The 25,268-nt window shown below is 41.5% G+C and overlaps 1 protein-coding gene across 1 annotated transcript in view; it reads left to right on the top strand.

Moving 5' to 3' along the window:
- The first annotated feature begins 471 nt into the window (after window positions 1-471).
- The window catches only part of LOC142502132 (tropomyosin alpha-1 chain-like), a 218,963-nt gene continuing 194,166 nt past the window's right edge, over window positions 472-25,268 (top strand). The window contains exon 1 of the mRNA XM_075612991.1: window positions 472-760. Within this exon, the coding sequence (XP_075469106.1) occupies window positions 647-760 (114 nt within the window). The 5' untranslated portion in view covers window positions 472-646. The remainder of the gene's footprint in view (window positions 761-25,268) is intronic.

Genomic DNA, 25,268 nt, shown 5'->3' on the forward strand with positions numbered 1-25,268 from the left:
AGCAGAAAATTATTAACTAGTAAAAAAAAGTAGTGGAACTTCTGGTTTGTGAATGAAACAAAAAAACACATCAGTTACAATGAGTGATCAAGGCTTCTTCATAGAGGAACGTTCATCCAAGTGCATTTAGAAAGAAGATAGATGCTTTAAAATATCGGGATCGTTTTTCTACAAATAGCTTTTGTTCATCCCTTGGTGAGGAGACTCCATGTACCTTTTAAAGGGCAGCTGATTACGCTTTACAAATATACCCAGATATGCTAATAAGTCTTATCTATGGCATGTGTTCATTTGTCAACACTTTTTGCTGCTGTCAGAAAGTTAAAAATGGAAACAAGATCTTTTCTTTCCCTTTACAGCAAAATCAGGCCCAAATAAGGTGGTTGGACAAGGGCTGCAGATTGCACTCTTGAAACCGGTCCAAGTATCTCCTTTGAAAGGTTGTAAGTGAAAGTCTTATGGAGTCACTTGGGACTTGGGAAAGTATCTAAAGCAACCAATGATGTCCTTTCTGAGTTTACATGTTCCTGAATCTCTTACTGCCCTTTAGCTGCACTCTCCGTACTTCATCAGCTAAACTTCTTTTACCTTGTTTTAACTTCCAATACTTTCTTCGCATTGTGAAGGTTCCTAACCTTGAATCAGGATGGAAGCAATAAAGAAGAAGATGCAGATGCTTAAGCTGGATAAGGAGAATGCCATTGACAGGGCAGAGCAGGCTGAAGCTGACAAAAAAGCAGCAGAAGACAAGTGCAAACAGGTATAGCTGAAAATGATACACTGACAGGGATTTCTCTGTGTAGTTCTAGTGCTATTTACTACACAGTGTGTATGTGTGGGTGAGAAAACAAGTGCATTAGATTTATAAACTGGGGGGAAAACAAGTGCATTAGATTTATAAACTGGGGGAAAACAAGTGCATTAGATTTATAAACTGGGTGGAAAACAAGTGCATTAGATTTATAAACTGGGGGAAAACAAGTGCATTAGGTTTATAAACTGGGGGGGACAAGTGCATTAGATTTATAAACTGGTGGGGGGGACAAGTGCATTCGATTTATAAACTGGGGGGGAAACAAGTGCATTAGATTTATAAACTGGGGGGGAAACAAGTGCATTAGATTTATAAACTGGGGGGGAAACAAGTACATTAGATTTATAAACTGTGGGGGGGGGGGGGAGAGGGGGACACACAAAGTGCATTAGATTTATCAAAGGAAAACAACCCATTGTTTTCCTTTGGATTATTTTTCTTTGATAACTTTGGAGTTAATTTTTGCCCCAATTTTGCAGCTTGGCTACTTTAGTGAATGGACTTCATAGACCTCTATGTCTCAAGGCAAAGGTGGAGTAATTCTGGGGCATAAAAACTGCACACAATAGGGCATATGTATTGAGGCAAAAGTTGTTATGAAATAAATAATCCTATTGATTTTAATGAGTTTTTGTCATTGATGCATACAGTGCCAATTTTTGGGGATCCAGAATTGCATCCCTTTTGCCTTGATATATGTACCCTGATGTATCAAATACATTTGTTTTAATTGTTTTTTTCGTTAATGATCTGATGCAATTATTTTGTTTCAGAATTGCTTAACTTTTCCCTTAATGCATAGAGCACTAATTGCTTTCAGTAGGAATCCTTTCCTTTTGTTAAATTGGGTTTTGTTTTTGCAGTGGTTTTGCAGCCAGGACACTAGGTAATATGCCATTTAGTTTTTAGGGAAATGGCTATATAACAAAGTGGATTACTTATGAAGTCAGTAAAATAGTTCCTATTGACTGAAAGTCAGTTTGCTTTTAATTAAAACCGTATGCAAACATGCTGCAGAAAAAGCACCAGATTCATGGGGTGTGAGGGAGATCATCATCATTGGGTAATGCAACAATGCTGCTTCCTTAATCACCAGGTTTGTTTAAACAGATTTTTGTTCACTGCCTATAATGAGATTACTTACTGTACATAGTTACATAGTAGATGAGGTTGAAAAAGGACATACGTCCATGAAGTTCAACCTACTGAATTCTAAATTTAGACAACAGATACTTTATCCTATACAGTATCTATACTTACTTATTGATCCAGAGGAAGGCAAACAAAAAACCCCAGTGACATATCATCCAATGATATCTCATAAGGGAAAAAAAAATTCCTTCCTGACTCCAAGAATTGGCAATCGGATTATTCCCTGGATCAACACCCTTCCCATGTATACTTATTTGGTATATCCCTGTATACCTTTCCTATCTAAAAAGATGTCCAACCTTTTTTTGAACAAATCTATTGTATCTGCCATCTCAGTTTCCATTGCTGGCACCTACAGAGTTTGGATGGTGAAAATGTCATTCGGGTGATGGTGGTGACGTCCTGACGCAGAACGGCCGCGGGCCTCAGCGCATGCACAGAAGGGTCCTCGGCCAGCGTGAATGTGCTCAGCGCAGCACCAACAACACTTGGGAGACTGGGAGACTGAGACAACACACACACACACAGACACACACACAGAGAGACACACACACACAGAGACAGAGGCAGACAGGCGCACACAGAGATTCAGACAGGCGCACACAGAGAGACAGACAGACACACACAGAGAGACAGACAGGTGCACACAGAGAGACAGACAGGCGCACACACAGAGACAGACAGGCGCACACAGAGAGACAGACACACACGGGGAATTCACAGTTAGTATACATATAGAAGTGCAAATAGCTCAAACAGAGTGTGTGCCGAGCACGTGCGGTCTAATTCAAACTTCTTTGCGTTTTGTCACTGAAATTGTGTTTTGATTTTTTATTATAAACATCACCATCACAAATACAATTTCTGTGACAAAACAGTGACAAAAGACATGTTTCAATTAAAATGCGTGTGCTTTGCACACACTATCACTCGACCGCTCCATGTGTCAATGCTGTTTTTCTTTTAACCCCGTCAATTCTGCATGGACATTGCTGGCACTGTATTGATTACTTTTGCATTAATAGCTGGTACAGTAACTTTTACATTTATTACAATAAATGTCACATCTACTCATTTAAATTTAAAAAAAATATATATATATATGTATACTGTATATAGCAAATCAAAAGATATATATATATATATATATATATATATATATATATATATATACACAAATGCAGTGGCCGTTATTCGAACAAACACAGCGCCGTTTTTGTGTGCGCTGCTGTACTCCACGTGGCATTAACATGGCCAATCGCCCCAGGCACCTGCGCTTATCGCGATTGCTTTGTTTGAATTTTATGGATTGTGTGCAATTAAATGCAATGAAATGAATGAATTGCAATGTGTATAGTACTGTACTACTGTGTCAATTTCAGGTGTTTAAAAGCCAGAACACTAAAATGCAATTTTCTGCACCCGCCTGCACTTGCGTCTAAAGGCGGTAAGGTTGGAAGAAATCCCGCGCCACGACGTGGGTATTCCGAGGTATACAACGCGCAAAGTGTTTCAATAACGGCCGGTGCATCTGTATATATAATCAGGTGACATTTCTTCAGCCCTACAATTTACTTTAATAACCCCAAGAGCGCTCAAAATTGATCAGATTCTCTTGGCTGCACAACTGGGGCAAAAAATCTGCACCAGATGTATAAAAAAAATCCTATCAAATGAAATGGGCTGAAAATATTGATTACATTTGCTGCAGTTATTTTGCAATTTGCAGCTGAGATACTTTGACAAATTACATAATAATCACAGTCCCCCTACTGCAAAATAGTGACACAAAGTAGGGTATATTGGGATTTCTTTTCTTTAAAAAACGTGTGACTGTTCTCTTGGTTTTACAGCAGTAACAAAAGACTTGCACAGACCCTATGGGAACTTTTTTTTGCCAAAGTCCCCCAACTATAAAATTGGGGGGGAAAACAGCACCAGATTTATCACAGAAAAAAACCTCAAGTTGCTTTCAATACCCTTCATCATTGTTGATAAATATCATGGTGTTTTTTCCACCTCAGGTTTGCAGCTTAGATATCATTTAAAAAAAGAACCATTATGTTTATAATTCGTTGCTACCAATCATTGCAAAATTGGTTCCAACAAATGACACACATTGTGTCACGTTTGGGGTTATTTACCAACGTTTCCCAGCTGCTACTCTGTGGCAAAACTGGTGCAAAAGTATAAACGAGAAATACCCTACAGACAATAATGAGAAGAAGTATTTGATACATTTGGTGCAGTTCCCCCCTCCACCCCCCTCACCCCCCACCCCTCAATTCTTTTGAATTGGTTTTGTTCAAGTTTCTCGGCTGTGGGACTTCGGTAAATCTGCTCAAAGGAGTGCCAAAATGTTTGCCCTTGAATTGCACTTTTGCTTTTATACATATGCTCCAAAGTCTCTTGGGAGGATATTTACTAAAGTCTTCTAACTGCAAAACTGTGGTAAAATCAGTGGAAAAATTGCACCACATTTATGAAAGGAAAATCTTAGAGGTGGCATTTATCAAAGTCTCCCAGCTGAAAAATGGGGCAAAACCAGTGCACCAGCGTTATCAATCAATAACATGTATTTGAGTTAAATAAGAATGTTTATTCCTAATAAATCTGATGCAGCACGTAATTGCTTTCAATAGGATTCCTTTCCTTGATAATATGGTACTGTTTTTTGCACTGGTTTTGCAGCCAGGAGACTATAATAAACTTTAGTAGACAATCCCATAGGTTTGCTATGTTGCTTTTTGCACTATTCTCTGCACCAGTTTTGCATCCAGATTTTAATGAATACACCCCAGTATACTAAGACACTGCATTGTAAGAGCAATGCATTGTAGGCCCATGTGAGATTAACACAATTCTGTTTCTCCACTGCCTTTGTGCATCCAAATACTGCAAGATCTCTCTTAAGCACAGGCCATTGAGGATAGCAGACGTCAACTCTCACTGATATTCTGAAAATCTCACTGATTTTTTAGAATCAGAATCTCATAGACTTCAATTGAGTTTCATTGATTTTTCTTTGAAACACATGGTACAGGACTATTTGCCAAAAATTGCACCAGTTTTGCTTTGATATATATGCCCCCATTTCTGCACTTTTTCATTAAAATGCTTTGGATCATATCTATCCAGACAATTTTGGTGCCAATCCAGGGTATTTCATCCTGCACTCCATCACTCCATTTTTGCCCCATTTGCCCCAGCTTTCGACTTGAGGAGTGTCAGTTGGAGGAATTGGGAAAGGGATTATGTGGTGCAACTATTATAATGAGGTCTGTGTTATTCTGCATCTCTGTGCATTATTTTTTCCTCCCCACCCCTAAAACATCTGCCATATCTTATGTGGCATAAATCTAACATTCCACATCAGATTCAGGTTGGGCTAAAATCGTGAGTGGAGTACCTAAGGGATCGGTACTGGGATCGAGAGCAAAGTCTCCATCTTTGCTGATGATACTAAATTGTGTAAGGTAATAGAATCAGAGCAGGATGTAATTTCTCTTCAGAAGGACTTGGAGAGACTGAAAACGTGGGCAGGTAAATGGCAGATGAGGTTTAATACAGATAAATGTAAGGTTATGGATTTGGGAAGCAAGAATAAACTGGCGACTTACAAATTAAATAGGGATATATTGGGGGAATCCTTGATGGAGAAGGATTTAGGAGTGCTTGTAGACAGAAAGCTTAGCAATAGTGCCCAAAGTCATGCAGTAGCTGCAAAGGCAAACAAGATCTTATTTTGCATGAAATGGCAATGGATGGACGGGAGTAAAATGGAGTACAATTTTGGGCACCACTCCTTAGAGAAAACATTATGGAACTAGAGAGAGTGCAGAGTAGAGCCGTCAAATTAATAAAGGGGATGGACAATCTAACTTACGAGTAGAGGCTAGCTAAATTAGATTTATTTACATTAGAAAAGAGGCGTCTAAGAGGGGATATGATAACTATATACAAATATATTCGGGGACAGTACAGGGAGCTTTCAAATGAACAATCTATCATAAGGGCAGTACAAAGGACTCGGGCCATACCTTAAGGTTGGAGGAAAGGAGATTTCACCAGCAACAAAGGAAAGGGTTCTTTACAGTAAGGGCAGATAAAATGTGGAATTCGTTACCCATGGAGACTGTGATGGTAGATACAATAGATTTGTTCAAAAAAAGGTTGGGCATCTTTTTAGAAAGGAAAGGTATACAGGGATATACCAAAATAAGTATATATGGGAAGGATGTTGATCCAGGGATTAATCCGATTTCCAATTCTTGGAGTCAGGAACGAATTTATTTTTCCCCTTATGAGATATCATTGGATGATATAACAATGTTTTTTTTTGTTTGCCTTCCTCTGGATCAATAAGATATAGGATAACGTATCTGTTGTCTAAATTTAGCATCGGTTGAACTTGATGGTGATGGTGAACTCTTTTTTTCAACCTCATCTACTATGTAACTGTTCTTACATACGACGCAATGCTGCTAGAAAAAAAAACAACCAGTCCATCAACTTTTCTATATGTTGGTACATACTGCTGCGGCCAAGTTTATTCGAGCATTTGCCCGTTCTTGGCCGCAGCAGTAGCCTGGCGCGCGCCCGAGTGTGACGGGCGCGCGCCGAAGCAGCGGAAGAGCGCCCTCCGATCGGGGCGCTCTCCCTACCGCTGCCGGGTCCGCCGGGTCCCCCGGAACCCCCTGCCGCTGTCCCGCAATCGCGGGACACCAGGGCTCCCTCGGGGAGCCCCTGGACGTGCGTGCAGGGGGCGCACGCTCCCGAAGACGCGTGACCGCGCGTCACGCCGAGGGGCGGCCACTAGCAAGCCGGGAAATCTCCCGGCTTGCGGTACCGACCACACTGCAATAAAGTGTGTCGGTACTGTAGACAACTGTATTGTGGACCATAATCACCAAATCTCACAGATTATTAGTCCTTCAAGGTTGCAATTTCTGCAAAACTGTTTGCATTTTCCAATTAACACTGCTCTCAAAAGAGAAGGACATACATTCCTGCTAAAACTAAATTCTCACTATCCCTTTTTATTTTATAAAAGAATGTAAGGGGTTATTTCACAAAGTTTCCCAGCTGCAAAAGTATGGCAAAGTAACAACTAGATCAAGAAAAAACATTTCCAATCAAATCAAATAGATTTTCTACTCTGACAAATCTGGTTCAGAATATCTGCACTGATTTTGTCTTACTTTTGCAGCCTGGAGATAAATGACCCCTGAAGTGTTTAAATAAAAATAATAGTGGTACTCTGGGTTTGCAAATAACAACATTATGGTATCATCACACTTCATCCACTGATTAAGCATGTCTTGGAACAAGGACATATTCACTGTTATACTATAGTTACAACATTATAAAGCTAAGCACCCTGTTTTATTACATAGTTTCTGCAATTGAATAGATCACATTGCAGAGATTTAAAAATTTGGTCGGGAGTCAACTTTTAGCTTATAGCCAAACTTTCTTACCATATAAGGGAAGAGAATTAACTTTTTCATGTCAAATAGCTACAGTATGAAGGGAAATCCGTTATTTCCTCCCCTTGCTTCAGAACCGAGAGGAAACTTTCCTCTGCCAGGTAAACTGAAGCCTTGTGACTGGATACACTATCTGCACCGTTTGCAGCTGACTCCCCCGGAGAAGCTTCCACGCCCTGCAACTGTTATCTTCGATCTTTGATGAACTATCAGGCCTGGTAGACGAACGAAATGAAACGTAACGCACGCCAGGTTTCAAATCCTTTGTCTCAATTTATTACTCATAGGGTAATGACTTTTATACAGAAAAAAAAAAGATATTGTTAGAGGCGTAACATAGGCGTATCATAGGCGTGTCTTGGGCGTAGCTTTGATTAGAGGCGTGATCTAGGGGCAGGACATATTAGTGGCGTGACTTTTGGGATGTGTCTTTTCCCAAAACAAGCAATGTCTGACTACATAGCTTATTCATTGTCTGTTATCAAAAGAGACCTTTAGTCTTTAGCAACTATATTACACTATTTTGCTTCTTGCAGAGAACCATTCTATTATATTCTAACTAAAACATCAGGAAATTGACAACACAAAAGTATCTTAGCAATATCCTTAGCAGGAAGAAAAGAAATGCAATTTGGCAGAAACTGAGTGCATTTAGGAATTATATTTCAGCAAAAGGCTGACTACAGAATCTTAACTAGTTATGACCATACAAAATGTAAGCTTAACATGAGTGCAGATTCTGGCCTGACATACTGGTCCTAACAAGGTAGAAACCCAGTGGCATAGCTATAGACCGGCAGCCTGGGGGCCTGCACTCTTGGAGGCCCGTCTTCTAGGGTAACTAATCCATTTTTTGGACTGCGCATGCACAAAGAACGCTTGCCAACTGCGCATGCGCTATCGGCACTTGCCGGCTGCTAATGCGTGATCGGTGTTTGCTGGTCATGTGCATGCACGATCTGAGCTTGCCAGTCGCACATGCGTGACCGGCAAATGCTGATCACGCATGTGCATGAGCAGCCGGCAAGACAGGAAAGATGGACTTTGCACCTAGACTCAAGTGATGACCAATCTAATTCTTTTTGAGCATTTTGCAGTGGTGTGTGTTGTAGTTGCATTGGAGAACAAAGCAGCATATTGAATTGTAGAGAGTGTCAAGTTTGCTAAGGTGGGTTTGGGGTGCAGTGCCATATACTATGTCCTCATAGTCGATAATTGGCATTAGCATCTGCTGTGCGTTGCGCTTTCTGACCAGCAGACTTAGGGAGGATTTGTTCCTGTACAGTACACCTAGTTTGGCATATGTTTTTGATGTCAGGGTATCAATGTGCGTCCCGAATGGGCATATGGTTTGACTCCCATTTAACAAGTATTTAAAACTAGTAACAGGAGTTAGGGTGGTATTAGTGTTGGTTCTGATCTGGAGCTCAGTCATTGGAAACTTTAAAAATGTAGCATTGGTCTCAAATATACTTAAATGACTTGCCTAGGCGCCACACTTTCCTTTCAAATCACCAGTGAAATAACAAATAAAATAAATGAAAGATGTTACCCAACAGGATACTTCTCAAACCTTCCAGGAAAATGTGCTAAGATTTTCCACGAATGCAGTCTTGGTTTGTTGTTGAAAGGGAGCGATCCAATCAGGGACACATCATGTGAATAAAAAACATACAAAAACAATAATTGTGCAGTATAGTGATTGAATATTGACTTGATGTGAATCTTGGCTCTAAGGGAGAACCTACTTGCAGTAACAATAAAGATAATTCACTGTTGTCTGACTCTGTCAGGTAGTAAAGAAATTATAGGTGTTTTCTTTAGGTATATGTTAGTCCCATTCGGTTCTCATGCAGGTAGGCTGGTCCAGAGATGATTATACTCAAATCCCAGTACGGTATATGTGAACAAAAAGTAGAAACAGCCCGATGGTGCAGGTTACAAAAAACAGGGTTTATGTATTGTAAGAGGTAAAAACATGTACTTACAATATGTACAAATAGATTGTTCACATAAAGGTATCTTTTGCGTTCAATCGCTCGAGCTAGCTGTGTTGTTTTCTCCCGATCCTCCTCTATAGCCAGTCGTACCGCCGGCGGTGGCGTGTGACGTCACTTCCCTCTCGCGTCTATTCGCATCTGGTGGAACTGGACTGTGACGCGCTGGGGGAGAATCTGTGGGAGGATTCAAACGTCTGGAGTCTTCTCTTGAAAGCAGCTGCAGCTTGATGAGTTGGCTCAAATACCATTGTTACAGTCTTGTCAGTGTTCAAAAATAGTTTGTTTTGGAAAATCCAATTTTCAAGTCTCAAAAAGTCAGATTGAAGTATGTGTTCAAGGTCAGAGAGGCTAGGGCGGTGTGCATCTAGGATTGTGTTATTTGCATACATGTGTATTGAAGCTTCCTTACAAGCTATAGGAAGATCATTGATGAACACGGAGAAGAGAAGGGGCCCCAGGACAGAGCCTTGCGGGACACCACAGGTGATATCAAAGGCATTGGAGTTAGAGGCTGACACATGTTGGGATCTACCTGATAGGTAGTAATGAAACCAGTTTAAAGCATGCTTCCTTATTCCAGAGCACTAGAGTTTGTTAAGCAGGATAGCATGATCAAGAGTATCAAAAGCCTTTGCAAAATCTAGGAATATTGTACCAGTGAGTTGTCCCCGTTCCATTCCACACTGGATTTCATTGCAAACTTATAGCAGGGTAGTTACTATGGAGTGTTTGGGGTGTAGAGCCAGATTGGAATTAGCTAGGGAAATTTGTCTTGGTATAATAATCGCTTAATTGGGAGTGAACACATTTTTTCATGACTATGGATAGTATTGGGAGAAGAGACATGTAACTGCTCCCAAACACAATTGGCTTCCTTAGAAATATTCTATCACCTTTAAAGGAAAATGTTGCTTCCTTGGTACAAAAAAATATGTTTTTATTTGAATCAGATCTGTGTGAACTTGTATCTGATAATTATTGGTCTTCCGCTTTATCCCCGTTTTCTAATAATGGCAGCATGATTAGTTTAAATAAAATAACAATAAAGATCAACAATTTACCTGTATACACCCCATCTAAACAGATTAGGTAACAAATGTAAAACACGCTTAAGCATCTGGTTACTATGGAGACAAAAGTTTAACATATAATTTTAAAATGTATGGATTTTATGGACTATTTAATATGCCACTGCCATTAGTATACTTTGGTCCTAGGAGGGACTGGCTGTCATTACATTTAGGATTGTACCTTTAAAACTTGGTTTCAATTTGGGGTCAGAGTGTTACAGTACATCAAACATACAAACCTTGTACAGATACAGTACTTACTGCTAATGCAAGAATTCAGATCATAAACCCGGATCAAAGTACAGCTGCTGCTGGTCCTCACACTCCTCAGTAAAAGAGTCATCTAACACATGTTAAGTCACCGAGCTATTTTTGAAACAAATTAACATGGGAACAATATGAGGAATTAAGTATTATATCACAGGCTTGAAGAGATTTAGAGACATTAAAATGTTTTCTAAAAATAAGATAATTTCTGCTTTCAGTATGCACTGGATTAGCGTGCATATTTGCATTAGGTGGAATTAGCTTTACCAGTTGTTTGTCCTAAAGAAACCTTTCCTTGTTTCCATTTTAGACTACAATAGAAAAAATTAGGGGGTCATTTATCAATGTCTCCCTTTTGGAAAACCACAGCAAAAGACTGGACCTGATTTGATAAAGAACAACATTCTATTTCAATAAAATGGGATTTTGTCAGTTTGGTAAATCTTGTGGTGTTTTTATACAAATGTTAGCCTGGTTTTGCAGTTGGGAGACTTTTCTACATAGCCCCTTGCTGGGTGACTTAGTGTAGAAGCTTTGGATTTAATAGATACCGCGTGGAGAGGAGGGGTGTGTCATTTATTAAAGTCTAACTGCGACACAATTGGGGCAAAGAAACTGCACCAGATTTATTCAAGAAAAACATTCCTATTAATATCAATGGGATTTTGTTGTTCGGCAAACCAAAACAGTGCTTTATTTTTGCACCAGTTTTTCCAGGAGACTATGACAAATGACCCTCAGAGGGTTATGTGCCGCAGGGGACTATTTAGGAAGGCATCAGATAAAAGAAAAATAATTATTTTGAAACAAGGTCCTTTGATAATCCATGTACGTGCTTGTAGGCGGACACTCACAGAGGTATGCAAGGGAGACTGGTTATGGTGAAATTAAATAAGGCTTTTATTGCGCCTGTTTCCTTAACATCAGGAAACCATCCAAACAAGGGGTAAACAAAGCTTCTATTCACTTGGGAGTATTTCTAGTGAAATACTATGCAGTCCACAACTCCCTTTAGATAAGCATGTCTCCCAGCCCCAAACATAAAGCATGAAATGAACAGATATAAAAAGTCTTATAAATGAAAGTCTTATCTGTTAGCTGGGCTGCTGTAGGGGAAGCTTCTCTGCTATCTTGAAACCGCACCCTTGTGTGCACAGGCAATGTCAGGCTCCAGGTTAGAATCTTGTCCCCTTTGTCTTGTGGTCAGCTTGTCGCTCAAGACATCTGTCCTTCCTTGGTTCAGCCCAGTTGTGGGCTTAGGAATCTCTGCTCTGTCTCCAAGTTCAGCTCAGGTGTGAGCTAAGGAGTCTCCCTTCCTGTCTCAAAAGACAGGCTTTTCTAAGCAATCTAAACAGTCAGGTGGTATTTGTTAATTGACTACCAGCAGTTAACCACCACACTGCTGGATTAGAGGCACATTACCTGAACAGGGATAACTCCCCTGTTACATACCTCCCCTGTTTGCGGGAAGCTAGGGCTTCCCACGGCCAAAACCCATCCTTCCACTCTCATTCTAGATATCTCTGTGACTTGAATGAGAGTGGGTGGAGGAAGAGAACCCTCAGTCCCGCTGGGATTGGAGCCCTTTCTCCAGTTTATTTGTGTCTCCTCCCGAAGGTGCTTGAGATCAGCACTCCTCAGTCGCTCGAGGAGGTCTTTTTCTAAGTATAGTCTTTTTGCTACGTGCGCGGTCATGAGATTTCCCTCGCGTCGGGTGCTCGTCTTATTGTAGGCAGACTGTATGGCCGTAGTTGCAGAGGGTTTAAAAACAGCCCTTTGAGTTTTCTGCTCTTGAAGCTGTCTCTCTGCCCTTTTCCCACTCAATGGGGTTGCTAGTTCAGCCTCTTTGGGATTAAGTTGTAATTCCACACCCACTTCCAGAGAATGTCCCATCTTTTCAGCTTCATCAGCTAAGGATTCTTCTGGTTTTAATTCAGCACGTGTACCTTCTTTTATTGCCTGTTGGGTGGCTGAAGGTTTTGCTAGTGCTTGTTTAGGTGGTTCAAATTTTGCAACCTTGTCTTTCAGACGAGCGGTATTCCCAGCTCTCACTGTACCCTTGTCTTCATGGGTTTCTGTGGCTGTGGGATACTGACGCTTAGTCAGGGTCAATACTTGTCCTTGTAGAACTTTCATCTCATCCGCGAGAGATCCCTGTTTTTTGAGTGGGACTTGCAAGTCTCTTCTCGGAATTTATCTGCACGCTTTGCTTTCTCTGAGTTTACTTCCACATTTTTATTGCATTGTGAAGCACTATGCATTTCTTTGGTCGGGCCACAGTTACTTGTTTTAGTTTCTGGACCTTCTTGTGCTCCCTTTTGTGCCGGGTCACCTGGGTTCTAAGCTTGGCCTCTAGCGATGCTTTGGTGACGCTCATGGTAGCCTTCAGTTTCTCATGCTGCTTTGCGGGGACATACTGGGTAATCAGACATTCCTGCAGCACTTGAATTTCTTTAATAGCCTGCAGATTGTCTTCCTGCAGAGTTCGCTGCTTCTCCTCTGCCTTCTCGAGGTGCGTACGCAGACCTTGCAGTTGGTTCTGCAGTCAGTGCTCTGCTTCAAACTTCTCACCTTCCAAAAGTCTATTTATTTCTTTAAGCTAGTGCAGCTTTTCATTCTTTTCCTTGACGTCGTTTGTCAAATGAAAATTTTCTTCTTTGAGTTTTAAGTTTTTTCTTTGTAATCTTAAATTTTCTCCTTTTTCAGTCTCTGTACTATTCAGGGCCTCTTTGCAGTACTCCTTCCATTTACGCACATCTGCTTTGAGAATGACAGTCTCCTGTCGTGAGACTTCCTTCTCTAGGTTGAGGGTCTGAAGCTCCTTCTGAGAGACTTTGAGATCTGTATCAAGATTGACAATCGTTTCTTTAGAAATGTCCAGCTCCTCAGTGAGACTGTGTATTCCTTTCTGGAAAATTCCAGGTCTGTGCGACAGCTGTTGGTCTAATGGTGTGAGGCATCCAGTGCTCTGCGGAGTGTATGAACCTCTTTCTGAGATACGTCTACGTCTGTCCGGACGCTGTTGACCTCCTGTTGTGAGGCATTCAGCTCTATGCGAAGAGTGTGAACCTCTTGCTGGAAGACTGTCATCTGCTTCAGTGCCTACTCATATTTCCACTTCAGCTTAGTCATCAATATATCAGATTGGCTCTGCTTTTCATCCATGGCGGAAATAGTAGCGTTTGCAGTATCTTGCTCAGTCTTGAGATTGTCCAATTCTGTCCTGGCCAAAGAGTACATTGTGAGCACATCTTTCTGTAGCTTCACGTTATTTTCCAGGAGCCGATCACAGTCACGCCTGGCATTTTTCAGGGCATCCTCAGGGCTGGTCAAGGGATCGACACTCACTGGTTCCGGCTCTGCTTCCCTGGGATGGTTGGTTGGGGGTTCCTCACTATTGGCACAGGACAGACACTTCTTTGGGGTACACGACTTCTGCCTTGGGCCCACTGGATATTCGGTTAACCGCGGGACGAATTCTCCATTTTCTCTAGGCTGCAGGGCATCTTGGTCCCCTTTTTTCTCCACAGGATCTGCGGACGTGTCTGTTCCTTCCACGGTAAGTGAAGAACTGCTTTTCTTTTTCTTTTTTCACCTTTTTGTTTTGGATGACACCGTCCCCTCAGGGATACTGCGGTCTCCATCTTCATTTGAAATTTTAGCAGCGTCACTGGATCCACCTGGCTTTTCTTGCAACTGTAACAGCTGACGGAAATATTTGGTGATCCACTGCTCCCGCTCTTTCTACTGCCGATCATATTTGTCATCATAGGGAGCGGTCTTTTCGGTTCGTGTCGAGTTCAGGCACCCCCACCATTCTTGGGGTGTTTTGTGGGTGTGACTTGGTTTGGGTTCCCCATAAGAGATGTCTTCCTCCTCATCGGACTGGAAGGGCCACTCTTCCATGGGGTAGGGTTCATTACAGGCATGCTGTATTTTGTCCTCCATTTTGGGGCTATCAGGTATATTTTTCTTCCTGACCTCAGGAGGCGCTATTACAGCTGTTGTCACTGTATTTTCTAGAACCCCAAATGGTGGTAGTCCTACAGGTGGGCATATTTTGCTTGTAGACGTCGTAGCTCTCACAGGCCTCTCTGTAGACCTTTTCTTCCCTTGGATAAGTTTTACAACATTAGCATTACTGTGCATGCATTTATTGTCATCATCTGAATAAGGCCTGAAGGGACACTGCTCCGTGTGGTGGGGTTCTTTACACCAGGAACACATTTTCTTCCCTATTTGTACAGAGTCTGTATTTGACATCAGCTGGGTGGCAATTTTAAATTTCCAGGGTTCTATTTCTTTAAATACAGTGCTTGCTAGCTGCCCATTTTCTGGCTTCAGCAAAGGCATTTGCTTTACACTATTTACTTGCTATGTGCAATCCCTCCGCTTCAGCAACAGAATTTGGTTTTCTGCTTGAGTTCAGTAATTTTCAGTCTCATCTTTGGGTATTATGGCATTCACACTTCCCACTTTGGGTGCCTGTTTTGCTCCCAAGATACATAGGCAGACGTTTTTTACTTGCAGAAAAAAAAAACATTCTTTGCAGTGGAATATTTCTTTCACTCCCGGCAGGGTGACTCAACACTCAGCAATTGGCTTTGGAATACCTTTAACACAGTTCAGCAATCCCTTTTTCCCCAGTAGGGCAATTTTACATTCAGCATTTGTTTGCTAAAAATTCCCCTGCTTCAGCACAGTCTTGCATACATTTTCACACTTTTCTGCATATACTCCATTCACAGCTGGTAGTCCTATGCGGTGTGGCAACCTTTATTTGCAAAATCAGTACCGCTCGTGGGTCACCATCTGTATTCACTGCTTCAGCGAAACATTTGAAAACAACAAACGCCTATCCCTTTAAGGGCTAACTCACTTCTTGAACCCTGACTATGGCTGGAAGGCAAACCCCCTATTTCAATGACCATATTACACTTTATTGTGATAGGCAAATAAGGTTTACCTGCTTCAGCAGTCTCTCTCTCCCTCCTCTTGGGATTGGGGAAAAGAGTCCATCTGTGGTTTTGTAAGTTTCAGTGCAGTGTAAGTTTCCTGCCTGGGTGTGTATCACTTTAACTCTGGTCTCTGCGGCATGAGATTAAAAGCACAAAAAAAAATTCACAGCCAACTCCGGTCCCTTCTAACTTCAAAGACCACCTCTCGTCCCACTTCGTACACCATATGTAGGTGGACGCTCACAGAGGTATGCAAGGGAGACTGGTTACGGTGAAATTAAATAAGGCTTTTATTGCACCTGTTTCCTTAACATCAGGAAACCATCCAAACAAGGGGTAAACAAAGCTTCTATTCACTTGGGAGTATTTCTAGTGAAATACTATGCAGTCCACAACTCCCTTTAGATAAACATGTCTCCTAGCCCCAAACATAAAGCATGAAATGAACAGATTTAAAAAGTCTTATAAATGAAAGTCTTATCTGTTAGCTGGGCTGCTGTAGGGGAAGCTTCTCTGCTCTCTTGGAACCGCACCCTTGTGTGCACAGGCAATGTCAGGCTCCAGGTTAGAATCTTGTCCCCTTTGTCTTGTGGTCAGCTTGTCGCTCAAGACATCTGTCCTTCCTTGGTTCAGCCCAATTGTGGGCTAAGGAATCTCTGCTCTGTCTCCAAGTTCAGCTCAGGTGTGAGCTAAGGAGTCTCCCTTCCTTTCTCAAAAGACAGACTTTTCTAAGCAATCTAATCAGGCAGGGGGTGTTTGTTAATTGACTACCAGCAGTTAACCACCACACTGCTAGATTACAGGCACATTACCTGAACAGGGATAACTCCCCTGTTACAGTTCTCTCTCCAGTTTTCCAACCAGGAGTCTACTGGGGGAAAAGTATCAAAAGGAAAAAACAAACCCCAAAAACAGCACCACATTTATTAAAGAAAAACTCATCTGGATTACAATACGATTTTTTGCTTTGATACTGTATATTTGGTGCAGTTTTTTTGCTACAGCTTTGCGGGGTTTATGGAGACTTTGATACTGTATATGACACCCTGTGATAGAGGAGGACTAAGGAGGTCATGTACATACTGTATGTGGTGCAAATTACAAACCGGCTATTTGCTTCAAATTCTGCTGATGTTTTCCCTATGTAATTTACTAAAAGGTCTGTATCATTTTTAGATCAGATTTTCTGATTTGCATGAAAAAACTAGAAGCAGCACTAATCTATTATTCTGAAAATAACCTTTGTAAAGAAAGTAGCCACGAAAATTAAATATACCTGAAATATACTTATATGAACAAATGTTCTTATGTGGAAATTGTGTGATGACAATAAATATATCTAAACTTTTTTTTTTTTTTTAGAAAAACTCATGTTTTTATTGGAGAAATATATCCAACTGGCTAAAATCTCTTATGGTGATATTTCTATTTTATTTATGTGATTAAATAATGTTATGTCAAAGAAAAATTAAACTAGTTTGAGAAAATATTGCAGCCTCTTAGGTAAATTGCAGATCTCCTATTTGTAAACATCAAAAATATAGATACCCACTCAATTCTGTTGTAAAAACTGTTCTATATACCGGCTGTTTGATTGAATGTTCTAAGATGCTTTGTTCTGTAACATTTTAACTGGACGTCTATCCACACTCCCCTCCCCTCTGTCTTTATTTTTTGTACCCTCTCCTCTTCCCTTTTTTATTTTTTCCCTACTCCCCCCTCCTCTGAAAAACTTCAATAAAATTTGAGTTAAAAAAAAATATATATATACAGTAACTTATGTCTAAAACAACCTGGGCGAAGAAATAAAAATCCCAAAATGTATATTTAAAATATATACACAGCTATATACACAGTTACATAGTGGATGAGGTTGAAAAAAGACATACGTCCATCAAGTTCAACCTGTGCTAAATTTAGACAGATACTTTATCCAATATCCGTACTTACAGTATATTGATCCAGAGGAAGGCAAACAAAAAACCCCAGTGACATATCATCCAATGATATCTCACAAGGGTGTGTATGTGTGTGTGTGTGTATGTGTGTATGAGTGTGTGTATGTGTGTATGTGTATATATATTATTTGAAAGATTTAACAGCGCCTGAGTGTGTACTAGCCCCACAGTAGACTCCTGACAACAAACAGACAGCAACAAATGTTAGCACAGATGACCTGTATAAAACAATTGTAAAAATGTATTATTATAAAATATATATAGGAACTCAGAAGGTGGTCATAAGTATTGATGGTGAGTGTGTGTAAAATATAAAAAATGTAAAAATTGTATATGTATAATTGTTGTGTGTTAAAAAATATATTGAATAAAAAATGATGAATGATGAACTATTATTGCAAAAAACACTGAAAAATATGATTATCAAAATATAATATGATTAGGTGAAATGTATTTACCAAAAAATGAAAATGTTAAAAAAATAAAAAATAAAAAAAACGTGTAAAAAATTAACTAAAATTATATATGTGTTTTCCACCAAAAAAGTTGATGATTTTGTATGGAGATTACAACGTCAGGGCTGCTTCTTCTTTGGGGTCAGCAACCTCCCAGCAAATGCTATTGGAGAAACAAGAGAAAAACTCCCGATCCATGTGTAAAATCTGCTAACAAAATTTTAATAAAAAATCACAAGACAAATGCACACTCACAATTTGTCAATGCAAATTAAGCATTGTATGGGTAAACCCATGCGCCAACAAGTAGCTGCTCGCCGAATAGCAGTGAGGTCTGATGTAATGAAGTAAACATTCGGCGAGCAGCTACTTGTTGGCGCATAGGTTTACCCATACAATGCTTAATTTGCATTGACAAATTGTGAGTGTGCATTTGTCTTGTGATTTTTTATTAAAGTTTTGTTACCAGATTTTACACATGGATCGGGCGCTTTTTCTCTTGTTTCTCCATGTGTGTGTGTATATATATATATATATATATATATATATATATATATGAACAAAAAACAAACAAAAGCGCAAGCTCCATAGCACGTAACTGAGTAAGAAATAAGGTACATTTATTTAAAAAATCAGCAACCCATAACAATGTGCACTTACAGGATTTTAAACAGAACCATTAGTGTGAGAGAAATCTCTATTGTGGTCATCTGCGGTGGTAGCGTGAGTCCCAGGTTTGCAGAGTGGATGTAAACAGCTCAGGTTCACCATGAACTCCTATCCCAAATTGGCAGCAAGATATAAAGGCATCCAATGCCTGCACGTCCTTTGCTCCCTCATACAATGGTTGCTAACACTTGAAATTACCGCCAGCCGGAGCGCAGGGAAGCCAGGGACTCCAAATGCACCAACACAAACGCGATGACATCACAGCTCTACGCGTTTCGTCACACTGCGGTGACTTCGTCAGGAGATGACGAAGTCGCCGCAGTGTGACGAAACGCGTAGAGCTGTGACGTCATCGCATTTGTGTTGGTGCATTTGGATTCCCTGGCTTCCCTGCGCTCCGGCTGGCGGTAATTTCAAGTGTTAGCAACCATTGTATGAGGGAGCAAAGGACGTGCAGGCATTGGATGCCTTTATATCTTGCTGCCAATTTGGGATAGGAGTTCATGGTGAACCTGGGCTGTTTACATCCACTCTGCAAACCTGGGACTCACCCTACCACTGCAGATGACCACAATAGAGATTTCTCTCCCACGAATGGTTCTGTTTAAAATCCTGTAAGTGCACATTCTTATGGGTTGCTGATTTTTTAAATAAATGTACCTTATTTTTTACTCAGTTACGTGCTATGGAGCTTGCGCTTTTGTTTGTTTTTTGTTTGTAGATTCCAAAAGTGGTTGGCTATACCACTCCACTTAAAGCTGCAAAGACGCTCCCTGGATCTTCTATTGGGACTATTTTTCTCTCTGGATTTTTGTTTGAGTGGAACATTCAATTTGGATGTTCCTTTTTTTTTCACTATCACGTTATGGTTTGTAGATATTATTAGGTTAAATTGTGGTAATTTTAATTTATTTTAATATTTTAAATATGTTATTATAATTTATCATTTATTAGGGTTATTTCACATCCTCTTTAGCGCTACTTAATTTTTGTGTTGTCTTTATATATATATATATATATATATATACATATATATATATATACATATATATATATATATATGTATGTGTGTGTGTGTGTGTGTGTGCGCGTGCACGCACGCACGCACACACACACACACACACTGTATATCACTTACAAATATAGAAAAAATTCTTGTAATTTTTTATGTTATCTTTTATTACAAAGCTTCAACATACAATATAGAGGCAAATAATAAAAGGCATAAAGAACTTGATTATACTTACCTGTATGTTCAGTCAGCCTATATTTAACATGTTATCTGTAAAACGACGAGCTAGTAGCATCTGACAGTCAGGTGTGTGACAGTTTTAAAATACGCGCCTAAAACAAGTTGCTGTAAAGTATGTTACCAGAATTCCCTCCTACTGTCTCTGTGCGTTCTCCCTACCTACCAATTAGACTGTAAGCTCCTCGGAACAGGGACTCCTTTTCCTTAATGTTACGTTTATGTCTAAAGCACTTATTCCCATGATCTGTTATTTATTTGATTACCACGTGTATTACTACTGTGAAGCGCTATATAAATAAATAAAAGGGAAGGGCAGTGGAAACAGAGCTAATGCTACAAATAAAAATAGTGACACATAGGTAACTAACATAAAATAAACACACTTTAAAAGTTAAAGTGGGGGCTGCTAAGACAAAAGGTTCACACAAACCAATACAGATAATAAAAACAAAAAAAACGGCGCCTCCGAAAAGGAATATATAAATAAAGACATACAATACAATACTATAAAAAGAGGAAAGTAAAGGTAGAGAAGAGTGAAGAATGAAAACAGAACAGCATAGCACAGAGAGAAAACTTTATATTTATCTCTAGCTATAGAGCAATGAAAATAACATTAGCATATACAGTATGACCTGCATTGAAATTACCAAATAATTAGGGTGGGACAAAAAAAAAATATATATATATTTTTAAATTATATCATATTCTGGCATATGAAAACCTTCATAGGTGCAAAATATATTAATTCCTTATAGAGGATCTACTTAATCCAAAATATAACTTAGAATATATTATACATTGTTTAATATGTTTAAATAATAATATAACATTCAGATATTCTCTGTATTGTAATACTTCAAAAAATGTAATATAACGATTAAAAAATCAGCAATTTATCTAAAAACCCAATCAAGATAAAAGGTTATTAATAGAAAATGATTTTACAAGAAAGGACTTAAAGTATATAAAATTCTATATTTAGACCTGTCGCAGTGAGGAGGAAGCGAGCACGGCTTTTATTCAGCCAAAAACTAGTTATATGCAAACCAGCTTGTTGTCAGCATAAAAGGGTTTAATCATATAGTATCTTAGTAGGGCCGTTTCATGGGGGTAAGTCCTTACTCCCTTCTGTTCAGGGAGTGATGTGGGCTTTGGAGCCCTTGTTGGCACATCCTAGTACAGTTCATAAGTGACAACAACAAATAAATCAGACTGCTTACATTAAGATGCGAAGCAGAGGAAAAGACCTCCCAGCCCGACGCTACAAGCCTGGTAGACAGCGTGTATCACGCGCAGGCTAAATGAACCCTTTGCACAACGGAGACTAACCATGTAGGGATAAGAACTGCAGCTGTACTGAAAACCTTGATCACATTGAACGGTGGAACCCCTGGACACGATGAGCCCTTGGTCCCCCTGGGGGAACCGATGGGACTTCGCCTAAACCAGGTACCCCTTTAGTGATGCAGGTAACAGCAGGCAATCTCCAGACGGCGTACTAACGTCCAGATCCAGATGGGTTGAGATCTCCGGTGCAGGCAGGTATACTTTATCTATTGTGTCTATGAGCCTGTTATGATATATAATTCATATGCCATCCTATGCTACTATAATTAAGGGGTTAATTATACATTGAATACCCATTATAGATTGGACATATGTATGCTTATGGTTCCACAGTTATGATATGTATGTGTTACTGATATTTCTTTTGTATGTGATTGGTCTTTTTTATTTATATTTTACCTGTTTATTCACTTTGTGTGGATCCCTTCCCTCTGAGCACTATGCCCCTTTCCTGTGTATCAGTTCACAGGGAATTTGTGTCCCGGGGGTTTGTATTCACCTGGGCACAGGTGGGCGGTGCTTTTAGGGATGTTGACCATATAAGAGTGTGATTAAGACCAGTGAAACTACTCTTTGATAAAGCGCACCATGCGAGAAACGCGGTAGAGGTTTCTCTTTTTAATTAGTTATGTCCCAATAAATAATTTGTTATTTTTTCATTAGCCTCCAGTTCTCGTTCTTGTATAGTTGTGCTCCGAGTTTTTACCTCCTGCTTACCTGCTTACATTAAGACACAGGTTCCCCTGAAAACTAGCAGCCCTGTGAGTGGTCTCCACATCAGCGTCAGACAGAGAAAGAAGAGCCACCAACTACTAGCAGTTGCATTCTTCTAAAGCTGCCTAACAGCTGTATTTAATCAAGGCCTGGTTGCCCAGGTAAACTCTGGCTTGGTTAACCCTCTGATTGATGGTTTTAGCAGTCAGAGGTATGTTTTCCAGGCATAGATATCACATAGCGACTTCACCCTGTCACATTCCTCCCCTGTTTGTGTGTAGTGGGGGCCTCAGGATTTCTGGTGACATAATCCACGACAACTAGGATGAATTTGTGTCCCTTCACAGAGGGTTCTAAAGGATCTACCAGGTCTATGCCAATCCTCTCGAATGGGACTGAGACCAAGGATAGAGGAACCAAGGGGGGCCCGTTTCTATCCCTTCTGACTGGTCAACTGACATTCAGGACATGTCTCAAATAGTTTCATGATATCACCGTGTATGCCTGGCCAGTAGAACCGGAACAGGATGCCATCCTTGGTTTTATTCCTACCCAGATGATCACCCTACGGGGGTCTATGGGCTAGGGTAAACATTATTTTAATAAAGACCTTAGGGACCAATATTTGCCGAATGACCGCCCCTGTTTGTGTAACCTTGATCACCTTATATAGGATGTCATTCACTAGTTTAAAATGTGGGAGTACCCTTATACCTTGTTCATTTATTACTTTATCATTGACCCTTACCACCTTTTCATATTGCCAAGCCAGGGCCGGGTCTTCCCTCTGCCAGAAGTCAGGAAGAGCCAGGCCTGGCAAAGTTCCCATACCTGTCCCTCCCTCATCCTGGTCATTCGCTGTCATTACTTGTAGTCCATAACTAAGGTTACCTGGAGTCCAAGACCTTTTAAACTAGTCCTCTTTTTCAGTACATCTTTGTTTACGAGTCTTTGGGACCCGATGTCTACGGGGGAACATCTCTGTGGAAAAGGGGAACAGTTCCCCGGGCTTCTCCTGTACAGGTGTGACGGTTCTTGGGATTCCTTCCCCTTCATGTGTCCCTGATGTCACACGCTCACCTACCCTCTTTGTCCCTTCCCCTGCCAGCCTCCTTTCTTTTACCCACACCTGTCCCCCTCCGGCAGCCTCTGACGCCGCTCCGTTACCTCAGCGCGCGCCCTGCAGGACTCGCACACCTGTGCGGTCCCGAGCCCCTGCTGCGGCGTTCCCCACTCTCAGCTCCCCTTGGTATCTGCTCCTATCCCCTTCCCTCCGTTTCCGCATCCTCCTCTGCGGGTGTCCCCGCGGCGCGGCGCACCGCCTGCCTCGTGACGCAGCCTGTGCGTGCGCACTCTCAGATTACAGAGGGCGCGCACACACGCTCCTCTTATAGGGGTTTCAAGCCTCCTGACTCCTCCTCCCATACCCAGCAAGCGATCTCCCTTACTGGTTCCCCCTGTCTCCTCCTCTTCTATCCCTGCTGTCTCCCACTTCACCTTCTGCTCCTCCTCTTCCTCCTATTGGTGTTCCCTCCTTTATAACCCCTGTCTGTCCTTTCTATCATTGCTCTGCATAGCTTCTGTTATCCCTGTGTGTGCAGTCCTATGCTTTGCTCTTCTCTGTGTTCCAGCTTGTTCCTGCTCCTGCTTATCTCTGGATCTCCCTGGTTTGACCTCTGCTTGTCCTGGACTACCCTGCTCTCTGTTGCCCTTGAACCCTGCCTACGAACTCTACCTTGCTGACCTCTGTAACCCCTGGACTTTGGCTTACGAATTTGACAACTCTGACTTCTGGATCCCTGGACTGTGGCGCACGGACATCACTATTCTTACTCTGACTCCCAAGGCGTTGCAAGTATCACTAACTATTTTTCAACAGGCCCGGCAACGCATAACGCACTCAGGGCACGCCCTCACTGCCGTGGGTGCGTGGTAATAACCTTCCCACCTCAGTACTGGGGTCTTGCCAGGTCTGCGGGCATACAGGCGTGACATTATGCAGAGCCCAACAAATGCAGACCCCCCAGAGGTGGGTACAAGTGTTTCATTTGAGGCCTTACAATTTATGAGCAATCAGCTGTCCACAGTCTCCCAGCAATTGGCTAACCTCTCCCTTCCGGAGACTCCTATGGCTCCAGCACCCCCGGTTGCCACGACCTATGCCAACTCTGGACCCCATATTCCATCACCTAATCGCTACGATGGGGACACCCTCGCCTGCGGCGGTTTCCTAAACCAATGCGAGGTGCAATTCGAGATGTCCCCCTCCCTGTTTCCTACTGGTCGTTCTAAGGTGGCTTACATCTACGCCTTGCTTACCGGTGACGCCCTCGCTTGGGCCTCTCCCCTCTGGGAACGTAAGAGCGAACTAACCCAAGATTATCCTAAATTCAGGCGCGAATTTCAGCAAGTATTTGATACTCCTGCACGGCGCGAGACAGCCGCATTCTCTCTCTTCCATATTTCACAGGCCCGTAGATCTGCTGCCAAGTACGCAATCGAGTTCCGTACTCTCGCCGCAGCGACCCAATGGAATGATGAGGCACTCGCCGCCGCATATTGGCACGGACTCTCAGACACCTTGAAGGATGATCTTGCTACTCATGCCCGGCCTTCCTCCCTGGAGGAGTTGATTACCCTGAGCGTACGCATGGTCCAGCGTACCCAGGAGCGATGGCACGAGAGACACTGTTCTCGTTCTCTTCCTTCCTCTGTTGTCTCTCACAGGTCATCTTCTTCACCCCTCCTGGCACTGGATGCCCCGGAGCCGATGCAAATCGGTATCCAACAACTTCGGGCCTCAGAGAGGGTGTGACGCCATCTGAAAGGACTCTGTTTCTACTGTGGTTCTTTGGAATATCGTCTCCAGAATTGTCCCCTGAAGCCGGAAAACAGGAACACCCAGTAAAGGTAGAGGGGCTTTTACTGGGTACTGTCTCTCGTTGCCCCTCTCTCCCTGAAAATCTCCCAAAAAAGTTTATGCTTCCTGCCACTCTGGAGGGCCCTGACCTTTTCCTGCAGGTAAAAGCTTTAATTGATTCTGGATCTGGTGGTAACTTCCTGGACCAAACCTTCGCCTGAGAGAATCAAATCCCTATGGTCAGGAGAAAAACACCTATT

Source organism: Ascaphus truei, chromosome 8, assembly GCF_040206685.1.
Source record: "Ascaphus truei isolate aAscTru1 chromosome 8, aAscTru1.hap1, whole genome shotgun sequence".
NCBI classification, from domain to species: domain Eukaryota; kingdom Metazoa; phylum Chordata; class Amphibia; order Anura; family Ascaphidae; genus Ascaphus; species Ascaphus truei.